At 36.7% G+C, this 20,099-nt stretch overlaps 1 protein-coding gene across 1 annotated transcript in view; it reads left to right on the forward strand.

Annotated features, from left to right (window-relative positions):
* SYNE1 (spectrin repeat containing nuclear envelope protein 1) overlaps positions 1–20,099 on the forward strand; it is a 230,181-nt gene that overhangs the window by 166,608 nt on the left and 43,474 nt on the right. Inside the window, exons 107-121 of the mRNA XM_088537041.1 lie at positions 452–648; positions 1,499–1,631; positions 1,969–2,151; positions 3,175–3,324; positions 4,530–4,706; positions 5,396–5,551; positions 9,155–9,310; positions 10,026–10,196; positions 11,588–11,721; positions 12,163–12,367; positions 13,575–13,757; positions 14,785–14,931; positions 15,982–16,136; positions 16,508–16,655; positions 19,713–19,807. Of these exons, the coding sequence (XP_088393167.1) occupies positions 452–648; positions 1,499–1,631; positions 1,969–2,151; positions 3,175–3,324; positions 4,530–4,706; positions 5,396–5,551; positions 9,155–9,310; positions 10,026–10,196; positions 11,588–11,721; positions 12,163–12,367; positions 13,575–13,757; positions 14,785–14,931; positions 15,982–16,136; positions 16,508–16,655; positions 19,713–19,807 (2,390 nt within the window). The remainder of the gene's footprint in view (positions 1–451; positions 649–1,498; positions 1,632–1,968; positions 2,152–3,174; positions 3,325–4,529; positions 4,707–5,395; positions 5,552–9,154; positions 9,311–10,025; positions 10,197–11,587; positions 11,722–12,162; positions 12,368–13,574; positions 13,758–14,784; positions 14,932–15,981; positions 16,137–16,507; positions 16,656–19,712; positions 19,808–20,099) is intronic.

A 20,099-nucleotide genomic window follows, 5' to 3' on the forward strand; every position in this document is an offset into this window, starting at 1 on the left:
ACTGCTGAGGAAAGTAGTACGTCCATCATTTTTTTGGTTCTCCTTGAGATAGTTGTAGGCTGTTAGACTAGTCCTTAGGCCTGTTTCCCAGATGCAAAGTAAGTGCATCTTCCCCAGTTCGTGGTGCATGTACTCTTGGTCCCGACTATCTTTCATAGCTTTCCTCTGGCTCTTTACCAGTTCTTTGAAAACCCTCTTGAACTGCATAAGAGATGGGCAGAGAGCAAATAAGGTGCACTAAATCTGGTTTCATCAGCACCAAACAGTGCCAATAGCAACTTTATTCTGCTGTCCAGACTCCTCCTAATGAAGCCCATGTAATTTGCCTTGTTTGAAATGGCTTGTTTATAGTGGATACCAGGTGAAATACATCAGATCCTGATGGATATTGAGAAAGCAGGTATTCAGACAGTTGCAGAGCTATCTAACTTTCTGTTCCTTGTCATTACAGCATCTGAAATCTAATCTGACTGAATACCAGCCCAAGTTATACCAGGTGCTAGATGATGGGAAGAGGCTTCTTTTTTCTGTTAGCTGCTCTGATCTTGAAAGTCAACTGAACCAACTAGGCGAGCGCTGGCTAAATAACACCAATAAGGTGACCAAGGAGCTTCATAGACTGGAAACGATACTGAAACACTGGACAAGGTAGTGCTAGTGTAATGAGCACAATAACCTTGCTTGCCTGTGCTGTTGACATTGGGGTCATTCTGATTCCCAAACTATTAGATTCCACATTTAAAAGAAAGAAAATACTGCAAAATGCATGTCATGTTTTGACCTGCCAAACAAGCCTCTCTACGCTATTTTACTTCTGTTCCATGCAAGTGCCATTCTGCCCTACTATTTTGCGATAAAATGTGCCCCAGACAGGACTGGAGGGAAAAAGTTTGTTGATACCTAATTTAGATTGCTAAATCAGAAGTGTCGGAAGTGTCCGTACCAGGTGATGGGAAAGGGCTGGCACTTTGCTAGATAACATGAGTACCCTCAGCATATTGTGGGAAACCTGCCATTGCTATCCCTCACAGCTCTGTGCCATGGCATATAGAGGAGACAGCATTTTGCCGTCTTTAGCAAGGACTGTATGCTACTTCTAAAGGAGCGTTATCTGAGTAATGTACAAGGTCTGTATTATTCACATACGTTGACAACATGCATGAATGTCCCTTATTTGTTGACTTGCTTGCCTTTCCAAGTGAGATGCATAAAGGGATTTGTATGTATAAAGTTTATGGGGAAGTCCTCAACATCTCATTTTCACATGTGATTAGTTGTGTTTGATATGGAATGACAGGAAGGTAGTTTCTGAAAAACATTATATTTCTGAGTTGCCTTGTGCTCTAGTTTTTGAAAGATTGAGCCCTCTAGTGGAAAGTGAAAGAAGTGTATTTGGGAGGAACAGCGTGCCCAAATAGTTATGGTAACTTAGTGTTACTCCTAGTTACCAGTCCTTCATTAGATTTTGTTTTTAAGCTTTCTATAAACATCTTCACAGGTATCAGAGTAAATCAACTGAACTGACACACTGGTTGCAATCTGCAAGGGAACGGCTCGAGTTCTGGAGCCAGCAGTCAGTGACAGTTCCTCACAACTTGGAAACAGTGCAAGACCACCTGAATTCTTTACTGGTAAGAGAGTTTGTTAGCCTAGGACACATTTTCTGTCCAACTAGAAATAAATAGTTGAGTAATCAAATGGGATACATTACCCCAACATTGAAGCAGTGATTACAGTGATTATGGAAAAAAAAAAGTCTGCTTCTGTAGATGAGCTGTCTTCAAAAAGCTGATATATTTGCACATTAAGCACCATGTTGCTGTGCATAGTGATTGCAAAACTTGATGTTTTTAAAAACAGAAAATGGTTTAATGACTGAAAATAACTTTTGTTTTTACTCAGTCTGAAGTGTAGCTGGTGGCACTGGCAAGTAGTTTTTTATTTTCATGAAAATGACATTGTTTACAGGAGTTTTCCAAAGAAGTGGATGCTAAATCATCACAGATATCATCTATCCTGAGTACTGGGAACCAGCTGCTCAGGCTGAAGACAGTAGATACAGCAGCACTACATGCAGGATTGTCCCAGATTGACAGTCAGTGGACAGAGTTGCTCATACAAATCCCAGCAGTACAAGAGAAACTGCATCAGGTATGGTCTAGTGCAGTGATAGCTTTAATATTCCAGAAAGTTCAAGAATACTGATTACATGTTTTCACCTGCAGTGGTATAGAAGAGTTGCTTTCTAAGGATTTAAAATAGTCTTATTACAAACCACTGCATGATTTCCTACTGTTCATACATTCTCAATATCTTTGAGAGACGGTTGCTACCTTTTGCTCTTTCCCTGTGTGGGACAAGATAGGAACAAAGTGTTTCCAGTTTAGTGTGGAAAAGCTTATGTTGTTATGTCCTAATCCTCTCTTTCCATATTATCTTGAGTCAATTGGTGCTAATTTCACAAATTTTCACAGTTATACTTGTTGAATTTTTCCTAACAAACAGATAAGCATTTTCTTTAACATTTTGGTGTGCTTTTTTGAAAAAAAAAAATCTGTTAAAATCCGTGAAAGACAGAACTAATCTAAAAATCACAATACTTAGTTTCTGCTACGGTACCTACGAGTAAGAGAGTTTGGGTTATGTAGTTTCATATATTTTTTTAATGTTATAACACTGGTATTAAAGAATTGTATTGGACTAGAGATTGGTTTAGTCTTCAGTTACTAGGAGATTAGCAGTGTGTACAATTGCTTCAATTTCTAATTTAGAATGCTCCCAGAGTTAGTAATAACATCCAGATATAGAAGGAGAGAGGAAGGAGACAACTTTTAACTGTGCCTACTATGTTAGTTAGAAATAATGTCATTTAGCATTTCTCTGAAACTTCTTGTAATGTATAATGCATACCGCTTCCTAAAGATGCTGTCAGAGAAAACATTTTTAATAACTAAATTTGGTATATTTGCAATATTATTAAGATACAGTATATCTCCCATAATATGCTTGTTTTTTTGCTTCTTTATTGTACAAAATTCCAGAAAAGTAGACGATCTGTTAAGAACACGGAATAGCATAATAATAATATCCTGGAAAGAATTATGGTAACACAAAGCAAGGAATTCTCATCCATTCTCTTCACAATGCACATTTAAAGTCTTTTTTTCTCTACAGCTTCAGATGGACAAACTTCCTTCACGCCATGCTATCAGTGAAGTTATGAGCTGGATTTCTCTGATGGAAAATGTTATTCAGCAGGATGAAGAGAATATAAAAAATGCAGTAGGGCAGAACGTCATTCAGGATTATGTCCAGAAGTACAAGGTATATCACGGAATTTTTACTCATTTCTGAGTACCCATTAAATATGTGTGTGTATATATACATATATATATATATGTGTGTGTGTGTATATATACATAAATGTATATAAGTGTATATATTTTTTGTTCTATTTTACAGATATATGTATACACAACTATTATATATCTGTGAAATATGATAGAAAAATATACTAATTTTAAATTATTTAAATTAAAATAATTTAAAATATATTAAAATTATATGATAGTTAAATTGGGTAGTTAGTTAATATTTGATACAGTAGAAGATTAGCCAAAATTACTCTTACTCTGCTGTTTACTTATGGCAGGGATATATTTTTAGTATACTTACCTTAATTTCCAGATAAATCCAAAGCAATATCATGTGATTAAACTTTATTAGGACTGACTTTCATCCAAAACCACAACACACTTTGGTTTATGAATTCTGTACACCTTTGTTCAAAGTGTAGTCTGTTTATGAATGGAAGATGGCTAATGGTTTATAGATCAAGGCAATTTTGATCTGTGTCTGAAACAAAAACTAAGTATGCCGTGTTTTCAGGTAAATATTGAGAAGAGATAAAACAAAATTTCAGTTCAGTAACCAAATTGCTAATACTCATATAACAAGTGATGCTTTTGTTGGTATTGGTCATACATTTGTAACACTGATTATTCTCCTCAGTGTCAGAATCATTTTTACTCTATAGATAGAAGACTATTCCTTAGGGTGATTCTAGGTGTTTTGTAGGGTATTTGTTAAACAGAAGACAGATATTTCATGTTCAGCTCTTACCAGTCTCCAGAAAAAAAAGGCTTTATTCTTTGTCTGTGATTCTTATCTCTATCTAACAATACCTGCTGTATTAACTGTTGCTGTAGAAAGAAAATTTAAGGCTAAAACAAACAATCTAGTCAATGTTCAGCTTTTCTTGAATCTGATCCTTGAGATTAGTGTTTACTGATATTTTTTTCCCCTTGGGAGAAAACATTTAGTTTATTGCAGGAGTAGCAAACTGCTGTTTTTGTTCTCAATATTTATAAAAGACCAACAATGCTCTTAAATACTGTTTAAATGCTAGAAATACTTATAGCTAAATTGTGTGGAGTTGTAATTTTTTAATATTTTATCCTCTTTTCTGCAGAAAGGTGAGGAATGATGATTGATACAATATTTTCTTTTATTTCCTTCTTTTCTGTTAGGGCTTTAAGATAGATTTAAAGTGCAAACAACTCACGGTAGACTTTGTGAACCAATCGGTGCTACAGATTAGCAGCCAAGATGTTGAAAGTAAACGCAGCGACAAAACTGACTTTGCAGAACAGCTTGGAGCAATGAACCGACGTTGGCAAATTCTGCAAGGCCTGATAACAGGAAAGGTAAAGAAAAAACTAGCTGTTTCACAGAGCACATTGAAAATATAAAGAAATATGCCGTAAAAATGATTGGAAGCCTCTGAGGATCACCTAGTTCAATATTCTGCTCTAAAAAAATTTTAATCAGATTGCACAGGGACTTTCTCTGCTGAAATTTGAAAATCTCCAGGGATGGAGATTCCACAACATCTATGGGCAGCCTTTTCATGTGCTTAAACATTTTTGCAGCAAACTGCTTTTATCCCTTATGTCCAATAAGAATTTCCCTTGCTGTAGCAGCCCAGTGCTATCTGGTTTTCCACTGAATAGGATCTGGAGCAAGCAGAAAATCTAGATAACTGTAAAATGATCAATTGACAAAGAAAGAGATAATAAAAATATTCATCTGCTTTATCACAATTCATAAGCAATGGCAGTAGAATGTATGTTTACATCGTAAATAAATCATTGAAGTCATTAGTATCTGAAAATGTTGTCTGAATAGAATTATTCTCAGAAGGAGCAGAGTTTCTTATTGTGTACTCTTTTACAAGTAGCTAATACATTCCACTTGAATGCATATACTATTTTTAAATTTTGAAAGATGTGAGTTTTATCTGAGAGGCAGTGGTCAATGTTGTTTTGCTGGTTAATTAATTAGCCTGACATTAGACATAATTGTATGAGTAATGTATACTCATATTTCTGTACAGATCCAGCTATTGGAAAGTCTGCAGGAATCGTGGACACAGTATGAAAATAATGTGCAGTGCCTAAAAAACTGGTTTAAAACCCAAGAGGAGAAGCTGAAGAAGCAACAGAAAATTGGAGACCAGGCTTCAGTGCAGAATGCTTTAAAAGATTGTCAGGTAATGCCACCTTATAAATAAGAACGTTCTGTATATGCTATTTGCAGCAGTAGAAACAGGTTTTAAGCCACGTGAAATCTAAGTATGAGTGAAATAAATGACATAATGCCCCTTCACTTCAATGACGAAGACATTTCATTGCTAAAATGCAAGGAATAAAAGCACTAAAAAGCATCCCAATCCATTATTCTTTATTCATTCAGTGTTAAAGTGTGAATACTCGCAGACATGCTAGGCATGCTGAGCTATATAGGTGGTAAGTAAAACTGCTTGGTCTGTTTTATGGAACTTGATATCATGAGCAGCTTCCTTGGCTACTGAGAAACTTGAGGTTTCCTTTTGTCTCATACTGCTTTTTTCTCTCTTTCTCTCCTTTTTTTTCCCTTTATTTTTCACTCCCATCTCCAATATTCTCCTTTCCACAGAATTACTCACAAAAAGATACCAGAATGTAAGGAGGTTTTAAATTCTTGTTAAAAGTGTGTAAGGAATCAAATTTATTCAAATATTCTAAAGAATATTCAAATAGTCTGGAGAAGCAAGTAGAGTTGAAGTCCCTTTCCCTTCCGAAAGGAAAAAAGAGAATCATGATTAGGTTGACAAAGAAAGGAAAAGCTTAGCTACATGTAAAAGTCTTGATTATAACCCGCTTAGTTTTTCATGTAAAATTCATGCAAGGACTACACTGCAGTGAATAGGGAATTACAGGTAACTCTGAATATCTTACTGGGAATAGCGCGTGTTTAAGTATTCAGAAGTTTGCTTCTGGGAATGTGAGACTTCAAGCTTATAGATCTGTAGGGAAAATTGACATGTTCTGAGTTCATAAACAAAGCCTCTACATTCTCTCTGCATTCAGGTGAATTTTCTTTAAAAGTTCTTTTTTTTTTTTTTTTAACAAACACCAAATAATAAATTTCACACCAAAGCAAATGTTTAATTAAATGTTTAATTAATCCAGTCAGAACAATTGCATGCCTACAGACTTGATATGTACTTCTTGGTGTGCTCATCCTCTTAAAAAAGAGTTGGGAAGCTTATCCTGGTGTGGCTGCCTTTCCCCCATGCATTTAATGAAGAGGATGAATATGATCCAGCTATAGCTGTGTCTTCATAAACAGAACAAATCTGTTCCAATGAAATATGTTAAAAGAATTAAATCTATATTTACCAATGTCTCTAATCCATCTTTGATTCTCTGAAGGCAAAAAATTGGTAAGGCCAAATATGAGAATCGTTTTTTTTTCAACTTCTTAATTCAAAAATTTCAAACTGTATCAAATACCTATTTTCACTTCAAATATCTCTATGATTTCAACACAATAAACTGATATCACTGAACCAAGTGTAGTTAGCATAGCCCGACATAATTGATAGGCTGTGTTTGGCTGGGGTTCAAAGCTCAATCTGATTTATCACCTTCATGGTTCCTTTGGTCAGAGAAGTTAGCAAGTACGCTTGGGGAGTCGGTTATGAATGGCAAGGCTTTGATCAGTAGAGAAACAAATAGTTTAAGACATAACTGCATCAGATCCTCCCAGGTATCCGGTTCAACTACAAAAGCTGCAGCTTAGTTATTAACCAATGCTAGTAGCTGCCTAGTGTCATATTAATTAGTAAATGAAGGCAACTATGTTTTTCCATCACAGATCAGAAGCATTGATGTCCCTTGAATTTAGTTCTTGGATTAAAATAATATTTAAAAACCTCTTTCACAGAGAGTAAGAAATAATAGCAATTCTTGGTGTTTTAGGTGTTTGCCCACTTCCCATTTTGAATTTTGAAACGACTTTGTACAAACTATGTTTTTACTGTTATAATCCGCTGCTTGAAAAGTCAAATTGACTCTGTGCAGCTAAAAAGTGTTTGTTTTTGTGTCATGTGGTAGAAAAAGATGTATTATTCCAAGGCTATAATCTGGAACAAGGTCATGGCTAGAAGTTAGGAAATCTGAAATACAGAGGAAAAAATAAAGAATAAACAGTACAGCAAAATTGCTTTTGCATATATGATTTACTATATGTGCAGACAAAAATTTGCTGTATGTGTGCAGAGGTAAAATCTATTAATAGCAAGTGTTGCAGGGCAGAATTTGATTCCAAATACTCCACCTGGTATCTAAAATTTAAAGTCTTTTTATGGCATGGGTTCGTTTATTGATTGATTGATCAATTGATTGATTCTTAGGGAGAGTAATTTGCTGAACAACATGGGTTTTCAATTTGCCTTGAGTTTTGCTGGCTTATTTTCTTTCTCTGATGACTAAGCTCTGTCAATAGGTATGGCTTGGAGAGTGTAGACAAAGTTATGCTAATTAAATAACCCAACATTCCCAGCTCCTCATAGCCTGCTTTCCATGTCATGGTGACTACTTAATCCTGAAAAGTGTATCTCCAAACAGGTAAACATAAAGTTGTGCTGGCCTAAAGACGATGGCTTTGCTCTGACTCAGCATTTGCACTAACCAAGGCTGCACAGCTTCCGTATGAGCAAGAGCGCTGCAGGACGTTCTTGCACCTCCCTGAGCATGCCATGAACCCTCGTTCATCGGTCCGCAGTAGGAGCGTGCTCCATGGAGCGTGCTCTTGGAATAGCAGTGCCACACCAAGCCCTTCCGTCCTCAGTACTGCAGTCTGTAACTTCATTCATGTGCTCCTGAGGCATGAGGAGAATCACGGGTGCTTTGGCTAGTGAATGTTACCTATCAGGGCTTCATTTTTTGATAGGGGATAAAAAAAAATAGGAACCATTTCCTATTTTTCACCATTTCCATAATAAATCTGGGGTCTTCTCGGCACCTGTCTGAGGCAGCACTAACTCTTTCATAGCCTCAGCCATTACATACTTAGCCCTGTTTTCGTCTGCTGCTTGCACACCAACCATTAACTGTCTTCCAGGTTATTTGGGTTTGAGTGTGGGAACGCTGAATTCAGAATGCTATTGAGCTCATTAATGCTTCCCGACAATATGAGACCTTGGGGAGGCAATAAGAAAAATTCCTGCAGTCCCTTTATTGTTGTCTTTGGCTGGAGTCCAGCGAGCCTGTCATCTAGTAAAGGGGAAGGCTTGCTGTCCTGGGGCAAAGGGTTTCCTTGGACCTGGCGAAGGAATAAAGACTCCTCTTTATGGGAGGAGGCATGGCAATCTGACATCTTGCCTTAGGAACTTATTTTGTCCTTTTTCCTTAGGTGGCAAAATTTTATCCAGAACTTTGAGCCAGCTTTGGACTAAGTAAAAATCTTTTTCAGTGTTTAGGACAAACTAAGAAACTAATGATTTTCCCATGTATTCAAACTGTTATCCTATCCTATTTTTAATGACTTTTGGACTTGAGAGCAAATTTATTTCACAGAGATTCAATTTAAATAGAAGCATGTCCTCTACATTAAAGACAAGCAGCTGTGCTTTAAAGAAAACATAAAATATTCAATAAAATTACTGATGAATTATAATTCTCTTGAGAGTAAAAAGACAAAGCATACAAGCATGCCTTTCCTATTTTTTAACATTGCACAAAAGTTTATGGGCATCTCTTCTATCTCGAGGTGTTATATATCCAAATAAACAAACAAATATAAATACCTAATCTTTTTTTTTTTTCAGGCATTGGAAGGATCTGTTAAAGAAAAGGAAAAAGAAGTAGAACGTGTAGAACAGATTGGTCTTTCTTTGATAAAAGGCAAGAAGGAAGAAGTCTCTTCTGCTGTAATGAAAACACTGCAAGAAATTAACCACTCATGGGCCAATTTGGATCACACGGTAAAAGATTCCTCAAGGGGCAAGCTGTACCTCCAGGTCTAGGGCATGAAGGGAGAACAGGGTATTACCAATATGTGGCTGGTGGATTTCCTCTCTCTGGCAGGCAAAGAGAGTCTGAATAGTGTGCCTGTTTCCATCCACTTCCAAGTTAGTGTGAGCACATAAAATGGGGCTAATAATCCCTATTTCAAGGGAAATTTAAAATATTAAAATAGTTTTTAAGATGCTTCCTAGGGTTTAGTTGGAAGACATAAAATTCTTCTTCTGTGAAGAATTCCCTTCTCAAGCACACAGATTACATAGTGTTATATATGAGATAAGGAAGAGATCAATACTGATTGTCAGTGTCCAAATCTGAATGCATCTGTCTGACGGTTCTAGCCTCTCTCCTGCACTTTATAGGCTGTCTTTGCTGCATTAGTAGCATGTGGTGCATAGTCCTATGAAATTTCTGTTGATAGTGCTTTGCAGCGAAGTAGAACAAACTATATCTTCTCAGTACCCACCATCCTACTCTTGTATAGGTTTGTAAAATCAAACAGAGCATTCTGCAGGGTAAGCCCTGGTAACAGTCATGCATTTTCTTTCTCTAGCAGCTTTGAGGTTAGCCATGTGTTAAAAATAATATGTAACATCAAAAAGGAGGAAGTAATATAAACAGAAAGTTAATGTCTCTTGAATGTTTTACTATTTTTTTCTTTTTCCTTCTAACTAGGTTAGCCGGCTGAAGATCCAGTTGCAATCTGTTCTTGATCAGTGGAGCGTTTACAAAGTGGCATATGAAGAACTGAATAGTTACCTGATGGAAGCCAGATACTCTTTGTCCCGTTTTCATCTTCTTACTGGTTCTTTGGAAGCTGTGAAAGTCCAAGTTGATAACCTTCAGGTGAAAAGAAATACCATGCCACCCGACCTACTAAAGATAGATTTAAGAATGAAATTTGACCTCGATAGCTAGCTGTAGTTTTTTAGAGATTTCATGAGGAATGGAAGTAGGGACACACTGGCACATGAAAATGATTCGACGTGGAAAGAAACTTTAATTTATCAAGCTCAGATAGCTGTTGCATCTTTCGTATCATTTAAAAAAAAAAGTAAATGAATTTTTATTGTTTTCTTTCTAGGTTTTTGATGCTATTTATTTTTTTCTCTATACTGTCAAGTAGTCAAAAGTATGCAGGTGACTAGTAAAGATAAAGTTTTTTTTCTGCACTTGCAGACTTCTCAGATGGTGGTACATGTTGAGATCATATTTTAAAGGGTTTCTTTGCAAATCTGTGGTTGCAGTATGTTGAAGAACAAATGTCACCCAAAGCTGAGGCATATAGTTAAGTCTTTTTCTGGGTTAGCACTGTAAGAGAATCATAAAATAGAGTGAGTCTCTTCTTACAAAATTATATATGAGAACATTATTTGCATAGAATAACCTTTTGCTTCAAAAAGGCTGTTTTCTTTGGAATTAAAAATAGTTAGGCAAACCTTTCCAGGTGCTTAAAGTAACAGATTGTTTGCTAATATTTGCCAGCATACATAATTTGACATTATTGTTTAAATATTTGGTGTGATTAGAAGTTCAGACAGATATGACTGCAGTTTCCAAACGAAGATTTAAAGAGCCTCCATTAATGCATTTTATGGTCTCCCATGTGTTCATTTTTTGCATGTCAGGAAACAGAGTCAGTAAAACAATAAGTATTGTAAATGCTTTTTTCTTTTAAAATCTTTACTCTTTAACTGGGTTGTGATTTTCCAGGCTGTTCAAACTTTAGTAATATAAATAAAAGAAATTAGGGCTAAAAACAAAATAAGATTTTCACTGCCAAAGTTACTCCAGACTGATAAACAAAGGAGCAAAAACTTTGTTTTCAGAATAGAATTTTTTGATGCTATTTTCTTTGTTTCATCTCATTCAAACCAGGAAAAATATGCATTTTTCTTCTAGTTGTATTTATTTATTCTCTTCACTCAATTAACTTTTTAGTTCTGAAGCTTTACAAGCACTGAAGTCCTGCAGTTTGTAATTCCTATGCAAGAGTATTTGCTTAGAATCATTTGTTTTGAAAGATATTTCAAGAAGATATTATGTAAAAGTATACCTGAATGTTGAATCAGTTTGGCCTAACAATATTGTTTACATTCACAAACTTGTATTTATGTGAAAAACACATGAAACCAAATTTTACATTTGTAACCTGTGTGATATAATTAATATATACCCTATTTTACCACATGCAATAGTAAAAATTCATGTATCTTTTTCTTTTTGCTCTGTTTTAGAATCTACAAGATGAACTGGAAAAACAAGAAAATAGCTTACAGAAATTTGGCTCAGTGACTGATCAATTGTTGAAAGAATGTCACCCACCAGTGACTGAAACACTTAGTAACACTTTGAAAGAAGTGAATATGAGGTAGAGAGGCTGTGTTTTGGGGGCTTGTTTGTTTGTGTGTTTTTGGAACTTTGTTCTATTCATAGTTTTGTATTTTTTCATCAACTGTTTTAATTTTCTATCAGGGAGGGCTACCCAAATAGGGGTAGGGTATATGGACTGTCTGGCGAATTTTCTGAAAGTGTCCTTGTTTGCCATCAGGTGACAGATGAAATAAACTCCAGCTCGGACCCCAAACATTAATACCCAAGAGGTGCCAGAGATCTGACCTGATCTGACACTTCAAGTAGCTGTAAAAGTGTTATTTGGGTTGCATTCTTCTTTTGCCCACATTTCTGCATCATGGTTAATACCAAATTTTTTAAAAGCCAGAAGTCCTTGGGAAATAGCAATAGGGAAGAGCGGCAGGGGTAGTTCTTGTGAACTCACAGGCTTTCATCATTCATCCAATCTCTTTACCAGGTGGAACAACCTTCTGCAAGAGATTGCAGAGCAGCTACGTGCCATTAAGGGCCTCCTTCAGCTTTGGCAGAGATACAAGGACTATTACAACCAGTGTTCTTCAACAGTCCAGAAGCGTGAAGAGCAGGCCAATGAACTCTTGAAGTCTGCCACCAGCAAAGACTTCGCCGATGATGAAGTTACCATTTGGATTCAGGACTGCAATGTATGTTCAGTTAAGTTCTGTGCTTTTGCACAGCTTCATGGGCTAAAACAGCCACATGCCCTCCAAGACTAAGCTGCATACCTTGTGTAGTGGAACTTAATAAATGTATTTCTGTTTATTGGAGAGATCTTTGGGCACAAGAGAGACCTTTACCTCTGCTACCTAAACCTCATGAGTTTCTTAGACTTATCAGATGTTCTTATCCTTTATTACTTGTTGCATTGTTATTTCAGAAGTTTTATCAAAGTCATCTCTACAGGAGATAAGTAAATTATATCAATTGATTCAATCTTAAGTTCCTGCCTATCCAAGAGATGCTTGCTTGGGCAAATATTTCTATTAAGTCCATTGACTTCCTTACATTAGAAGGAAATGTATGATCTTTAGACTGTATCCACACCAGTGAAGTCTGCACATTTTGTCTGAAAAGAGGCTGCGAATGTTCAGCATTATGAGTTTCTTTATCCTTCATTGCAGAAGGACACCACTAACTCTAAAACCTTGAGATTCTTCCTTTTTTGGACTGAGTCTCAAGGCAGCAGGATAGTTTATCTTCTGTTCATGGTTAGATTTTGGTGGCTTTTGAGTTTATTTTAAGTGTCATTGGTAGTAAAAGGAAAATGGTAATTGTCTTAGAAAAAAACAATTGCAGAGGAAGAATAAATACATTAATGAGCTTTGTAAGCATTTGTTGCCACAGGCTGATGGATTGGCAACCAAAATTGTTTAGTCAGAATGATTTCTTCACATCTTGACATCGTATTCTTTTGCCATTATATTAGAAGATAATTTTTCCCTCAACTTAAGAACTCATGACAGAAGAAAAAGAGGGAAGTCTAGTCAGATCCACATGAATCCCCAGTGAAGGCTTCCATTGCATAGGAACAGCATGCCAGTAGATTCAAAATGAGTCTTTCAACAAGAATTGCCTCATCAGTAATTCAGACTTGCTCAAAGAGGGTGAGCAGTCACTTCTGTTTGTTCTTCTGCGCATAAATACTTTAGCATAATTTTTATTCTGCATATCATTTCATGTTTATTCAGGGTGTTAGTGCAGATACTGGCATTTAAATATGGTAGCGAATATAAATTCTATATATAGTGGTGTGGTTCACTCATTTCATTCTTTCCTTAGACCAAAGGAAGATGGCCTCGCTTGAGCTGTCCAGGGTAAATGTTTATATTTTTATTGAATGTGTTGCCACAGGATCTACTTAAAGATTTGAAGGCAGCTCAGGAGTCACTAGTTGTCCTTCAAGAACTTGGAGAGGAGCTAAAAAGTCAAGTGGAAGCTTCAGCAGCAGCAGTTATACAGTCTGATCAACTATCTCTGAAGCAGAATCTGTCAACCCTAGAACAGACTCTCCTCAAGCAACAGGCTGTACTTCAGGTATTTGCAGTGTTTTCAGTCCTTGCATCTGATCATCCCATTGTACCTGAAAGCATGTAGATTAGCCAAAATTCAATGAGAAAAGAGGGTGATATTACTTGTTCATCAGCATTTTGTAGGCTTCCTTGGAGTTTGCAGCCAAATCTGAGAGAATAAAATATCTGGGAAGAGGATAGCAAACCTCACAGGGAATGGCAGAGGCTGAACACTTAGCATCCTCAAATGCCAAGTGATGTTACTTCCACAGACAGGAATAATGCTTGCAGCTGGATCCACAGCTGCTGCTCAGTCAGGAAATAAGGAAATAATCTCTCTTCCTAGATAGTTCTTTACTAGTAAAACAAAGGGGGCAGAGATGCATAACAATTATGAAACATTCATTTGAACGGTTCCTGATCAGGGTCAGTGATGATACTGACAAATGCTATTTGCTTCCAAGTCTGAGTCTGTGTTGCTAATTGCTAGTTTCATCAGAGACTAATGTACAAAAAAAGGAGGAATGTGTTCCACAGGAAAGTGCATGAGCAAGAAACAATGACAAGCACAGTTATTCAAGAAATTCAGTCTAGAATGTGATCATTAAACCTGCATGCTGTGAAAAAAAAAACATAAGAGAGATTTTGCATTTCAAACTTCAGTAACCGAAGTGAGTAGTTCTCCCTGTTAATAAGCAAACTAAACAGACGACTTTAGTTTCACAGAATGAGATTGGAGAAGATTAGCTATCTCAAAACAAGGAGATCCTAATGTGCTTTGCTGAAGTATTGCCTCTTGTCTATGATTAAGTCCTGGTCTCATACATAGGAAGCACTTCAAAGCGCTGGTTTCTAAGGCAGCCTTTACTGCAAAGACGTAGCAGTGCCCTTGTAGTAACAAAACCCTAATTTCACTGTTTAGTTTGTGAGCAAAGCAACATTAAACAGCTGTTCTCACTTTTAGAATAAGGGTAACAAGGAGCATAATGGCAATATGGACAATAAGTGGTATGATGTCAAGTTGTTCAATTGTGGGTCCTTTTCTATTTAAGGCCGGAGTACTGGACTATCAAACCTTTGCCAAGAACCTGCAAGTGCTCGAGGCTTGGATAATGGATGCAGAAGAAGTACTGAAAGGACAGGATCCGAGTCACTCATCTGATCTCTCAGCAATTAAGAGTCGGATGGAGGAACTCAAAGTGAGCAATAAGTGGGGAAAACATTTATTTTTGATGATGACCTATTTAACTTGTAGTACCGTATTTCCACAAAAATCATACATTCATTTGGTGTATGTTAAAGGCCTAGTATTCATGCAAAGCATAAGACTGAGAAATTCAAAATCTAGTAGCAATCAAAGGGTGATCGTCCATGTTACTGTGTTTATGAAAAGAGGGAATAAAAAAGCAACTTAGTTAAAGTGACTATTAAATCAGAATGTGACTGGAAATCAATTTTAGAAGTTTTGGGAGATTTCCATCATCTTGTTTTATCTCTACTTTTCTGAAACTATGCAGTTTTTGTCTCAGCGATGTGCAGTTTAGGAACCAAGTCAGCTACTCATTTTGGTTATTTTGATTTACAGTAGTGAGACTGAGTACTGTGGGCATCTACAGTGTAATATATGTCTGCACTCCTCTGCTCTTAGTTTTTGTCAGCTTTTTCCTCCCCTTTTAGGGACCATGATAAGAGGTTGAACTTTGCCATTTAGGCTTTTTTCTTTCATTTATAATCTTCCATTATTTTTCTATCAGAATTAACTATATACCTGATACCACTTTTGGCATGCTGATAAATGTATGGCGTTTGTTTACTTAGTGAGCCAATCAAGTCTACATAGCAAAACAAAAACCCAAGGTCTATGGGAACAGTGTAGATTTGCCAGCCCTGCATTCAGATTAACAACTAAGGAAAAAGACTCAGCTTTTTGGCAGTATAGACATAGAGCTCCAAACAGTAGCCTGCTTTTGCAGCTCTGGGAGATAAAACCCCAGTTCAGCAAAACACTTAAGCAAGTGCAATTTAAGTAATTCTCTGTGCATGGTTAAGCTTATGCTTAAATCTTTTCTGGACTGGGGCCAAAGAGGCTCAAGACTAGAATGGAATACTTCCCTGGCAGAGGGTTTGATTACCAGTTGGTGGCAACCAAGGCCATTCCAAATTCAGTTGAGTGTTGGCTCATAATTTTGCAGGCTATAAATAATATTATTATCGAACTCTGTATTTATCGCTTTTATTGTTTGTTGCAGATTCAGATGTTGAAGTTCAGCAGCATGGCACCAGATTTGGACCGCCTTAATGAGCTAGGTTACAGACTTCCACTGAATGACAAAGAAATCAAAAGAATGCAGAATCTGAACAGGCATTGGTCTCTGATCTCATCTCAGACTACAGAGAGATTCAGGTGAGGACAGCTAAAAGACATTGCATAATTTTGTTGGGTTACATTAACTAGAAAGTATACCTTCTGTGAGGTAGGGAAAGCTTTCTATCTTACAGACATTTCATTAAGCAAAACTGTTCTTATTAGTACACTTAAAATAATGAGCCACTGTCTCAGTGCTGAGATGGTGATTTTGTGACTAGTGAGTAGAATTTGAAAGGTGGAAAGCTGATATATTCAAAGTGAAAACTAAACAAACTAAACAAGGCAGCTCAATAGGAGAAGAAATACTGTCTGATTTGGTTTTCTGGTGGAAAGCTTACTGCAGAACTCGCTTAATAGTGTTTGTAAGCGCAGGGAACCTTAACCGAATCCAACTTCCTTTCTTTCAGTAAGCTGCAGTCTTTCTTGCTGCAGCAGCAGACCTTCTTGGAGAAATGTGAGACTTGGATGGACTTCTTAGTACAGACTGAGCAAAATCTGGCTGCAGAGATTTCTGGAAACTACCAGAGTCTTTTAGAGCAACAGAAGGCACATGAGGCAAGTCATAATGTGTATTTATACATAACTACAACACATACTATTTATACTTAAAAGGAATGCACACTCTTTTGTGGAGCAGTGTAATAGATGCTTTGAAATGAGTTATACTCTCTGAATATATGTTAACTTAGAAACAGCAGCATGCAAAAATATCAGTGATACCCAATTTAGGGAAGAGTTGGAGTATGTGTCTAGCATTTTGTGTATGAAGTCTTCATCAGTATTTCTGAGTATGCATACCTACATTTAGTACACTTCACATTCTTACCAGGGGAATACAGGAGTGCCAGTGAGGGCTGAGGGGTTATATTGCTCTTGCCACAAAGCAACTGTCCTCATGCACTTTGGCCCTTTGTCTTCAATCCTAACTGCAGAAGACACTATTTTTTTTTAGTTAGTCTGTTTTTGCTCACTTGTTATCAAATTAACAAAGTAAAGAGCATCTAAAGAGCACATTAAAAGAGTACTTTTCTGTGAAAGACCAAGTTCTATAACTCATCGTGGAGTGACCATTTATGTTTCCTTTAGAGAACTAACTGATTATATCTTCTATATCTATCTATATCATTTGTCTATAAATCTGTTTACAGTAAACAAGAAGCCCAGCTTTTTCTACAAGGACAAATTGATTCATTTTTTACTGAAAGATGTCCTTATGATTCTTTTATGCACATTTTTTTCTCCACCCATATATTGTTACTGCCAAGAATCCTGGTAAAGATCAAGAAAGACAAGCCAATTTTCATACCAAAGCTCCCATGTGGATACACTAGTTTTAGTTCCCACAACATTTTCAGATGGTCGCTGACCCACCCATAGACTCAGGCCAGATCTTCTAGGTCAGATGAGAGGGGAAGTCGTGTCTTTCCCCCTTTTCACCTTGCATCTTACAGCACAGTGTTTGAATGAAATTCTAATATCAGAAAGTAGTTCATAATCATTAAAGCTTATATTAGCATATATTTGCTTTAGCATTTAGCAACATTTGCTTTCACAAATGTCATCTATTTCATTTCCACTCAGTGTTGCCAGCCTTGACAGGACAGTGTGTCTTTGAAATCTGAGAAATCTCAGTTTTCTGAGAGAGTTTTATACATCCAGAACACATCACTGTCTAAATAAATATATTCATATTATTTTTGTATCTAGTCACTGCTTTACATTTTCTCACAGGGTAAGGGGGATCTTTAAGGGAGATCTTGAATATCAAAATTGTGCATGTCTTAATATATTTCTCTTGAACCTGATCTGAGCAGATAGTTGCATGTTATTGAGGTGCTTATGGAAGCTTTCTTTCTTAGAAATATGAAGTCTTGTCTTGTAATTTAGAGAATGAACTTCTGACTCTTTCATCTGAACAAAACGCTGTAAACTGCATATTTTTTTCTCACAGATATTTTTTGTATCTTACATTACCCAAATGTATGTATCTAGCACTCAGTGTTCTTCACAATAACCATGAAGGAGTTGCTTTCCACTTTCACAGCTGAAAGGTCAAGTCTAAACTTCTTGAGACGACTCTCTAGATTGTTTTGTTTTGTATTTTGGAAGATAATGAGAAAATAGATTGTTTCTACACGTATTCCCAGAATAGATATTGGGATGCATCCAGCACTGTTATCAGCTTTCCAGTGCTGACTCATAACATGGCTGATGTTTATTCAAACATAACTCCAGCTACCTCATTGGCCTTACTTAGAAAGAGCTTCCCACTGTAGCTTGCAAACCAGCAACATGGAGGTGATGATGCCTTTTCCAAAGATAATGTACTGATATTGACATCTGCATCAGAAAACCCTGTCTGTCAGGGAAGTCTTCGAGACATTCTTCCGCTTCTCCAGATAACCACTTGCTTGCTAGAGCATTGCATAGGACTCCTTCACAGTGGGAATACATCAAAATAAGCATTTGAGAAAGTTTGGGGATTTGCGACACATTGTTTGCCAACTCAGTCGCTGAGGTTTTTTCAAGTATGTTGGTGTTGTGCGCTCTTGCGTCCTTTGGCCTCTGCTTCTGTGTTTCTTAGTGATCTACATATAGGAAGAAATTGGAGCGGCAAGTGGTCCCACATAATGGATTATCCCTTTTATGCGCAGAGATGGTTAATGTGCATGCAGAGAACAAGTTGGGGTTGACAGAAATATCACTCATTTGGGTAGGGATTAAGTCTATCCATGCTAAGGAGAGTTCCTCATGCCTAATAAGCTTTTGTTTCATTTGTCCTCTCTCAAAAAAGGTCACAGTTGAACTATGTTTAGTCTCAGTCTGTCAATAATGCTGATAGATACTGCCTCCATTCATTGATACTGCACCATTCATTGCCTCTTACTAGAGGCCTCTTACTAGAAATAGAGGTGATAGGAACAGAAATTTCTTACTAGGGGAAAAGATGTTTTTAAGAACATATTTAAGTGATGTATATATATTAAAGTGATACCTATTTAAGTAGTGTTTAGGGGTTTTTTGGTCATAATATAGATAGTAATTAAATATTTTTAAAATATTTAAGACTTTTAAAAGTATTACAGAAATAGTAGAGACCAGTGGAAAAAATAAACTGGCTAATTAATTTCCGCATTCCCATTCTAGCAGTTTCCTTTGCTTTAAATAGGCTCTGCTGGGAGTGTTATATTGCATTGAAAGTTTTAATAACACTTTCTCACACAAACCACAGGCATAAATTCAATTTAACAAGGCAAAGGACTATAATATTCTTGAACATGTCAGAAAAAAAAGTTTCCTTGCTGTTCCTGCAGTAAACACACAACCTAGCTTGTTTTTTATACTGCTGATCACTAATTTTTACTCAAAGAAGCATCATACTTCGCTTTGGCTTTTAAATGTAGTGCCTAAAACTCTAGGAAAATTACCAAAAGCAATAAGTAAATCCGGCACCAAAATTATTAAATATATTCCTTTTTAAGTTCATTACAAAACTCCCATTGAATCCATTTGGAATAAGATTAAATAAGTGAAAATTCATCTTTGCTAGTACAGACACATGGAGTGAAAACGTAAGATCTTGCTTTAACATCCTTGTCTCCTGAATAACAGCTATTCCAGGCAGAGATGTTCAGCCGCCAGCAAATTTTGCATTCAATTATCTCTGATGGGCAGCACCTCCTAGAACAAGGACAAGTGGATGACAGGTACAGTTTTCTGTGTTGCTGCTGCTCTTGGTTATGTGAAATAATACTTAAACTAGTGAGTGACTTTTAAACTGAGAAGATGGCATGTCACTTCTCAGATGATGCTGCCCTGAGGTAGAAGATACAATTGATGTGATTAAGCTACTGCTTGGCAGGTGTTATTTAAGACAACATTCCTTAGGATGCTGTGGGTTGGTTACATGAATGTATTGGGGAAAGCTGCAGCCTTCAGGTTGCATTTCTAACAAAGAATAGTCTTGAATTTTCATAGATGATACATTTCTGTATGTAC

Source organism: Tinamus guttatus, unplaced genomic scaffold, assembly GCF_059628265.1.
Source record: "Tinamus guttatus ecotype Peru unplaced genomic scaffold, ASM5962826v1 Tinamus_guttatus_pri_ptg000716l, whole genome shotgun sequence".
NCBI classification, from domain to species: domain Eukaryota; kingdom Metazoa; phylum Chordata; class Aves; order Tinamiformes; family Tinamidae; genus Tinamus; species Tinamus guttatus.